At 37.9% G+C, this 9,389-nt stretch overlaps 1 protein-coding gene across 1 annotated transcript; it reads right to left on the reverse strand.

Annotated features, from left to right (window-relative positions):
* Nucleotides 1–4,307: 4,307 nt before the first annotated feature.
* On the reverse strand, nucleotides 4,308–8,514 carry dbx1b (developing brain homeobox 1b). The gene is made up of 4 exons (XM_063000141.1): nucleotides 8,163–8,514; nucleotides 7,068–7,169; nucleotides 4,682–4,884; nucleotides 4,308–4,568 (listed from the first exon to the last, which is right to left on the reverse strand). The coding sequence occupies exons 1-4, from the start codon at nucleotides 8,512–8,514 to the stop codon at nucleotides 4,308–4,310; spliced, it is 918 nt and encodes a 305-aa protein (XP_062856211.1).
* Between the last annotated feature and the right edge of the window lie 875 nt (nucleotides 8,515–9,389).

Here is a 9,389-nt window from a genome sequence, read left to right on the forward strand (position 1 = left end):
GAATGCACTTGTCGGTGCGCTCTTAGTGCCGGTCCCAAGCCCAGATTACAATAGGAGGGTTGTGTCAGAAAGGGCATCAAGAAATATCGTGTGAGCCGCTCAGGTGGCTCTGCCATTCGGCTGGCCTGGGCGGCTACATGAACAACGGTTGGCTGTTGTTCATACAGGGTGGGAAAAGCCAGATAGGGGTTCCTAACTGGTGCAATTATGACCTCTGCTGGCTGATTGATGGCATCTGATGGAGTTGAGGGATAATGCGATCAGGGTGTGGCTCTCCTTGCACAAATCTGATCCGCATATGAACTCGCCTCGTGCAGGTCGGCTATCGCACGCGTGTCGGAGGGGGCGTGTGTCAGTTAGCTCTCCACGTTTGGGGGCGGGGGTCAGCACCAGTGGAGAGGAAGCGTAATGCAATTGGGTAAAAATTGGTCTAGCTAAAAATCAGGAGAAAATGCATAAAAAAATATTGTGTGTAATTATAATAAATTGTATATAAATACTAGTATCTGAGATGTGACTAAGATGTACAGTCGGTAAATAGAGGTTCACATGAATGGAAACCTGCTTAGGTAGCTAGTTGTTTTGGTGTTTTAAACAACAATAATGCTAACATTTGTTACCATTATTACAGGCACAAAGCTCATTCTGAGGGACCCTTAAACTGGTGAGTTTTAACTTTCATTTTGCTGTTCCAGACACTCGATAAGATAAACAGTATACAAGGTTTACTCATAGTCATGTGAAAAAGTATTTGCCCCCTTCTCAATTTCTTCCAATTTTGCATATTAATTGCTATCACAAACTGGATTGGATTACAAAGCCATTGATAAATCTCTGGGACTCCGGAGAAAACAGTGACGAACAGAGCTAAACTTCCCCAGGAGTGGTGAACCTTCCTGATGTCAGTGGAGAGTCGTATTTGCCCTCTGTCGGTCTGTAGCACTGATGTGAAAAAGTATTTGCCCCTTTTCAGTTTCTTCCATTTTTGCATATTTGTCACACATACATGTTTCAGATCATCAACCTACTTTAATATCAGACAAAGACTCAAGTAAAATGTGTTTTTAATGATTATTTCATTTACTGAAGGGAAAATGCTGTTCAGCTTTACCTGGCCTTATGTGAAAAAGTAATTCCCCCCTCAGCTACTAAATCAACCACTTAACCAAATTTAATTACATTTGGGTTTAATTTCACTAGCCACACCCAGGCGTGATCACTGCCAGACCTGTTAAACCTGAACATCACTTAAATAGAACCTGTCCAGCAATGCGAATGGGGCTAGAAGTTGATAAAAACAGCACATGATGCCATGTTCTAGAGATTCAAATACAGATGCAAAACAAAGTCATTAAAAACTACCAGTCTGGATGGGATTACAAAGCTGTTGATAAATCTCTGGGATTCCAGCAAAGTGAGAGCTACTATCCATTAATGGAGAAAACAGTGATGAACAGTGCTAAACTTCCCCAGGGTCACTGGAGAGTCGCTTTCACCCCCCCTTTGTCGGTCTGTAGCTTTGTTGTCCACATTGTCTGCTGCCGGACCTCGAGTTTATGTTGTTTTATAAAATTACATCAACCAAGTCAAGGCTAAAAACATTCCTGTTGTTACAAGCTAGATTATTTAGCTTTTATTTAATCTATTCATGATTTCTTTTTCCTGATGCTGTTCAGTTCTCAGTGTAACTGCTGTCTTCTATTTGTGGCATTTGTTTTTTTCTTTTTTTAGTTCAGTGATTTGATAAAAAGATGTTAATTTGGATCTAATAGTGCTGCTATGTATGCATGTCAAGTGTTTACGGCACTGGACTAGTAGTCAGAAGGTCGCCAGTTCAAGCCCCACCACTGTCAAGTTGCAACTGTTGGGGTCTGAGCAAGGCCCTTAACCCTCGATTGCTCGAAATTTGAGTCAGGTTGTTGATTAAAGTTGTTGTTAAACTTTAAACCTGATCTGCTTAATAAATTAATATTGACTCACTGGCCAATCAGATATCAGGATTATCTGTGGTCACTGTTTATTGCATAATATCGTAATACCTCACTAACAACTGCAGAAAAACTGTATTAAAAAATTATGGAATGTAATAAGCTTTATCATTAAGTAATAGGGTACACTGATCAGCCATAACATTAAAACCACCTCCTTGTTTCTACACTCACTGTCCATTTTATCAGCTCCACGTACCATATAGAAGCACTTTGTAGTTCTACAATTACTGACTGTAGTCCATCTGTTTCTCTGCATGCTTTGTCCCTGTTCTTCAATGGTCAGGACTCTCCCAGGACCACTACAGTGCAGGTATTATTTAGGTGGTGGATCATTCTCAGCACTGCAGTGACACTGACATGGTGGTGGTGTGTTAGTGTGTGTTGTGCTGGTATGAGTGGATCAGACACAGCAGCACTGATGGAGTTTTAAAACACCTCACACCCCCTGCTGGACTGAGAATAGTCCACCAACCAAAAATATATCCCGCCAACAGTGCCCCGTGGGCACTGTGACCACTGATGAAGGTCTAGAAGATGACCAACTCAAACAGCAGCAACAGATGAGCGATCATCTCTGACTTTACATCTACTAGGTGAACCAACTAGATAGGAGTGTCTAATAGAGTGGACAGTGAGTGGACACGGTGTTTAAAAACTCCAGCAGCGATGCTGTGTCTGATCCACTCATACCAGCACAACACACACTAACACACCACCACCATGTCAGTGTCACTGCAGTGCTGAGAATGATCCACCACCTAAATAATACCTGCTCTGTGGTGGTCCTGTGGGATTCCTGACCATGGAAGAACAGCATGAAAGGGGGCTAACGAAGTATGTAGAGAAACAGATGGACTACAGTCAGTAATTGTAGAACTACAAAGTGCTTCTATATGGTACGTGGAGCTGATAAAATGGACAGTGAGTGTAGAAACAAGGAGGTGGTTTTAATGTTATGGTTGATCAGTGTGTATTAAAATGTATTATTATGATTGCATGTTATAACTTATTATTACATACAAGTGTGTAATAAAACATAAACCTTGATAAGATTCTGAGTTAAAAAAAAACCCACAAAATAGTTGTTGCTTTTTAACACTTTAGCTTTTAATATGCAAAAATATTTTTTCCAAGTATGTACAAACATCAACGTAGAAAATAATATAAAACTCTTAATTTATACATTTCTCATCTACACAGTTTAGATTAAACATTGAAAATCTAAACAATACATCAAAAAATCAGCAGGAAAAGGCGTCATTATTAATCTTGTTTGGCTAGAAACATTCCATACAAAATATCTTCAAATATTTATACAAAGTGTACAAAAAAGCTGCAAAAAACGCAGCGAACAACAACACAGTGTCGGCCTTTCGTTTAAACCTTTCGACTGAACAATTACTGTAGAACGGCTACTGTGGTGTGTGTGTTTTTCTTTCTTTTTATTAGCACAACAGTAGCAAGTAGAAGGTGTGTCTAAAATCTCAGGTTCTTCATGCAGTGGACTAAGTAGAGACAGACTGCTCTGACTAGACTAGCATGCTTCATACCAACCAGTGAACTAAATCATTGTTTAGAGGTGCATTGTTAGCACTGACATTTTAAATACATTTATTGAAATATTAATAAATATTGCAGCTAAAGGATTATATGTGTAATGTATTATTAGGTTTTAATTCTGGGTGTCTGGTTAGTTTATGTTTGGTGATAAACGTTTTCTGAAAATGTGACTATTAAGGTCGAGATGGTGGCGGCACGGTGGCTAAGTGGGTAGCACTGTCGCCTCACAGCAAGAAGGTCCTGGGTTCGATCCCCAGGTGGGGCAGTCCGGGTCCTTTCTGTGTGGAATTTGCATGTTCTCCCCATGTCCACGTGGTTTCCTCCCACAGTCCAAAGACGTGCAAGTGAGGTGAATTGGAGACACTAAATTGTCCGTGACTGTGTTTGATATAACCTTGAGAAGTGATGAATCTTGTGTAATGAGTAACTACTGTTTCTGTCATGAATTTAACCAAAGTGTAAAACATGACGTTAAAATCCTAATAAACAAACAATTAAGGTCGAGATGAGACACTTTATGCTGGGCTTCCGTTTAAACGTTTAACAATGTACCTTGATCAAGAAAAACCTTCATTACTCAAAGTGCATGGCTGTTGTTTTGTTTGTAAAGATTTACTTTTATGGATTATATGTAATATTTTAACTGCTTTTACTGACCGATCAACTTTTCCGACATGTTTTTTAATACGTTTCTGAGTTTTCCATTTTGAATTATGAAACGCTGAATGAAAAACCACTTTCAGTCTATTTTTATGGTCACGACACGGTGATCTCTTCCTCATCTGACGAGTCTGAGTGTGATGAGATCGATCCATTTTCTATGTGAGGATGGTAGAAGGAATCGCAGGGGCTCTGTTTCCCGAAATCAGTCTCACACTTTTTCGCAACGTCACTGAGGTCCGGGTTGGGGTTTGTCTTCGTTGGAAGTGTTTGTTCTCGACATCCTCCGGACGACAAAAGCTCTCGTTCTTTACAATTCCTCCATTTCATTCTTCGGTTTTGGAACCATATTTTGACCTGAAAAGGTGAACGGAGTTTAATAGAGCACAAGTTTTGCATCGGCTAAATTAAATATGCAAACTAGCTTGAGAAACACCTGCTAGGCTGTTTTGCATTTAAGAGGTATTTACCTGAGAGTCTTTCAGGCCGAGTTTTGCAGCCAGCTTCTTCCTGTCAGGCTTGCTGATGTATTTCTGCTTCTGAAACATTTTCTCCAGGGCTTTGCGCTGGACATCAGAGAACACGGCCCTCCTCAGCATACCTCTCCTCGGCTTTCCTCTCGCCGGAAGCGGCCATGAGAAGGTTCCCGGGATAGGCACCACTGAATTTGACGCTGTTAAAGAGAAGAGCAATGATTGAGTCCATCAGATGGAGACAGGCAGATGTATACAAAGTCAATTTTTTCTGCGCAAACCTCATTCAAGGGGCTCCATTTGAGTGGAACGAGGCAACTAATTAGCACATTTGCTTGGCTCCCCCAAAAGCATTGGTATGGTAAAAAAGGGAGAGTAGCTATTCAGCCTCCTCCGGTGGAGGATACAAAGCACTAATGAAGCGTGCACGGTAATTGTGTAGTAATGAACTAACTGAAAAAAGGCTTAAGACAGGCCACTAAAGCCATATATTATGGCGACAAAAAGGGGATTTACACTTCGAAACGAAACACAATTGCATGCCAAGATCATTTGGAGAATACTGATGGCAGGGATTTATTTTAGCCTTCTACCAGCCTATTGCTAGCTACTTTCAAAGGCCTGTTTGAATGGAGCTGATATAGACTGACTGACATTCTAGACCCTATAGAAAGCCAATTCTGTGTTATTTCTTTACCTTTATCAGTTCCACACTGTTTACACAGCCTTTATTAAATTAATCTGATAATTATGGGCATATTTAACAGACTAAAAGCATTATTACAAACCCCTTCTTTCTAAGCGTATTTTATATAGTCTGCAAATATTATTTTAATATTTCTTTTAATTATTCTTTGTTTATTTGAATTGTTTATCTGTTATGTATTAGAATGGACAAATCTTATTTTATTAATTATTTAAATATAAAATATAATAATAATGACCTAGCAAATCTATCATAAATCTAAAGTGAACTTATACTTTAACCCTGCATCATTAAAATGCATCTCTGTACTCTATATGATCTATTTTTGAGCTAGATCTGGGCTGGCTTTAGATATGCTTTGTTTAGGTAATGAACGTTTACCAATCCTATCCTCGAATGACTAGTTGGCTATCTTTGATTCAGGAGTCACATTTGTAGCTGATGGCTTGTACATATTAGCAGGTTTCTAGACTTTTATTGATGCTAATGTTCATGTTAATATGTTTCAAAAGATGTATTTAATTCAGTTCACTTCCAGCTGATGATTCTAGCACTTTCTCACACGTCAGTATCAATAAACATTGAAATAATAAAACAATCAGTCGTGTTAATATTTAAACTACTTTTCATGTTACTTACAGGCTAAATTCTCACTCTTGCTAGCTAGAGCGGTTGCTTAGGCATCCCAGAAAGGCAGTACCGGTATGCTCTTGTGAGAAGATTGTAACCCTGAATGGCGGCTAATAGGGAATTAGTCCATGACTGGTAAATGCCCATCAGCAGCATTGCCTAAGGAAATGGGGTGTGTGTAAAGGGGGGCTGCTTGACCCAATTGGTCATGGTGGTGAAGGCATTGTGGGTGTTTGGGAGCTTGACTTCCATGGTGATGCTAAAACATTATATTGTGTGGTAATGCAGAATATTTTAGTCATTCTGTTACTTAACATTTTGAGTAAATGTTGCGAATGGTGTTTGGTGGCACTTAGCATGAAGTTTAGTACTGGAGCTTCACGATTACCAGGCCACACTCACAGGTTAATCCTGCCTATAATCTAATCAACATGTCTAAAAGATCGATTACATGTTTTTATATGAAATGAATTTAAAGGTTAATCAAGCTAACAAAAGCTACGGTTGGTTATAAGCTCAGAACTGTAATTGCTGATAGAGTTTGGGATTCATCTTGTTAATTTTTGACACCTATTTGTTACACTGTGTGTGTGTGTGTGTGTGGTTGCCCAGAGGGAGCTGCCCTAATTGGTCATGCCGCTAAAAGCTTTGTGGGTGATCCCTGTTTGGCTCGGTGGGAAAATGGCGCCGATGAAGAGAAGCGTCCCGCCTCGAATTTGAAGCGTGAAAATCTGGACTAATTTGTGGATCAGGAGGACAAAATGTCAACAGTCACTGCACTTTGCTAAACAGGGGGCTCCGAAATTGGCGAAACCCGATTTCACGATCACGTCCCTTACAAATCTCTAATTCCGTTCTGTGTTGTTTTAACCGTGTTGGTAGCAACTGGTTTTAAATAATGAAGTTATAAACCTTACAATAAATAATCAAGGATATAGACGATTAGATTTATCATATATATATATATATATATATATATATATTTGTGTTTTGTGTTTTATGTACTTAATGTATGTATTTATGTCTTAACACAGTAATGATACTCACCAGGGAAGTAGGCCGCTCTGATGAAAGGATGAAATGACCCATCGAAGTAAGGGAAGGGAAAGTGTTTGGGGTTTGTGCTGGGCATCGTGGGAGGAGAAGATGCTGTAATGCACAATCAACACACATAATAAAGTCACTGTAAGTTTAGTAAAGTACTGCTGTTTACTGCCTATTGCATGACTTTTTATATACAATAGCTCTAGAATTTCAGAAATCACATCCTCACTAAGATCTAATGTTTCTTGGTTCAGAATAAATAAAAATGGCAAATAATGATAATGTAATAGTAATTTGTGAATTAATTACTCATTTATGTATTTAGCTATAGTGAATTACACTGTTTACACAGTAATAGAAATATGCACTTCTCTATAAATGTTAGTATTTATTAATATTTGCTTATTTGTCTATGTAATAGCATTTAACTCAAGTAAAAAAATATAAAGTTGAACTTTGAAGTTTGTCCATTTATTTAATTATTTATGTTTTTTTATTTATTTTTTACTGTGGAAAACCTAAAATTTGCTTAATACATATGACAAAAAATAACCACTTTTCTATGTATTTATTTGTTAATTTACCTATGTTACACACACACACACACACACATATGTGTGTGTGTAAATAAGGCATATACATATTACATTATTGTATTGTATTGTATAAGATAAGATAGCCTTTTATTATCCCACTGGGGGAAATTTGCAGTGTTACAGCAGCTTTCAAGAATATAAAAATAAAAATACAAAGTGTTTACACATATGTACATATATATTAAAAAGTAGAAAGTAAGAATATGTAAAATATAAACAGTATTTTTAAAGAAAGTTAACCAAATATTGCACAGTTATTTAATTATAACTAATAATTAATTAATATATAATAATAATGAATAATTATAATACTAAGTATAAATATAAATGTTGTATTAATCATATAACAAAAAAATAAGCAGGTGCGTATTTATTTCATTTATGTATTCATTTATTTTAATATTTTAAGCTAAAATTGCTCGTTTTTCTATTTTTTCATGCCCAAACAGAGGTCCAGTTCACTTGAATTCAACCCTGATTATAAGAGTTTGTACCCACTGACCGTTTCTGGTGTCCGGTGCGAGGATGGCGTTGACTCCGAACTTGAGGTAACCGGGCTCGGTACTGGTGTGGCTGCTGGAGTTACTGTGGCTGTTGATGGTCGGGTTGGTGGTGGTGGTGATGGAGCTGGTGATAGAGGTCATCTGTGGCGGGGAGCTGCTCCTGTCGCAGCCGCTGGACGCGCGCACCGTGACAGGTGATTGCGGTAGAGGAGGCGGGAAAGTGTCGCGGCTGATCCGGAGCAGGTCCTCCACCAGGAAACTGGAGGGCGCCGAAAAGGCCGAGTGCAGAGTCCGGGGAAAAGAGAACAGGTTTGGGTACATTGCGGGAGGAGCAAGAACGCCGGGTAACATCTCCGCTTCCAGCTCAGGTAACACCGCAAGAACAGAAACACAGAGAAAAATAAAGAAAAAGAAACTCAGAGCTGCTTCCGTGTCCGAGCTTCCTGTGTGTGTGTGTGTGTGTCTCGGTGTGTTTGTATCTGTCCGGTCTCAGAAGTGTGAGGAGGTTTTATAGCTGCTGACCGGCTGCTGCGCTCCTTTCAGAGAGAAACAATGAAGCTGAAGTTTCTCCTCCCTGAAGTCTTTCACTCTCACATCTCAACTCTGATTGGAGCAGAAATAAAAATTCATCTGTGCTGACCAAACTTTATAAACTTATAGTGCAAAAAAAGAGAAAGAGAGACAGATTTATAAAGCACCATGTACACAGAGCAAAGAACAACTTTATATGATATAAATCAACCTAAATTATTAACACGTTAAAAGTTTTGTGCACGTTAAACTGGATTAAACTGGATCTCTAGATGTCAAGTACTAAATAAAATTATCATACATTTACAATTAAAATTTTGGTGGACTAAAACACTGTAAAATACTGAATCCGCACAAACTAATTCGTAAAATAATTAATGAGTTACAACATTTTACAATATGATATATAATATACTTTACAATATGATATATAATATACTTTACAATATGATATATACTTTGCGATATGACATTTAATATACTTCAAGTTCACAATACGATATGTAATGTACTTTACAATATGAAATATACTTCACGATATGATATATAATATACTTTACAATATGATATATAATATACTTTACAATACGACATGTAATATACTTCACAATAAGATATATGATATACTTTACAATATGATATATAATATATTTTACAATACATGTAATATACTTCACAATATGATATATAATATA

This window comes from Trichomycterus rosablanca, chromosome 8 (assembly GCF_030014385.1).
Source record: "Trichomycterus rosablanca isolate fTriRos1 chromosome 8, fTriRos1.hap1, whole genome shotgun sequence".
Classification (NCBI taxonomy): domain Eukaryota; kingdom Metazoa; phylum Chordata; class Actinopteri; order Siluriformes; family Trichomycteridae; genus Trichomycterus; species Trichomycterus rosablanca.

Bases quoted from the DNA above. Each gene is read 5' to 3' on its own strand.
- dbx1b (XM_063000141.1), bottom strand. From the start codon at position 8,514: ATGTTACCCGGCGTTCTTGCTCCTCCCGCAATGTACCCAAACCTGTTC. The intron at 4,885-7,067 runs GTGAGTATCATT...TCTCTTTAACAG, and splicing joins CAGAGCGGCCTACTTCCCTG to CGTCAAATTCAGTGGTGCCT. The intron at 4,569-4,681 runs GTAAATACCTCT...TCACCTTTTCAG, and splicing joins TCGGCCTGAAAGACTCTCAG to GTCAAAATATGGTTCCAAAA.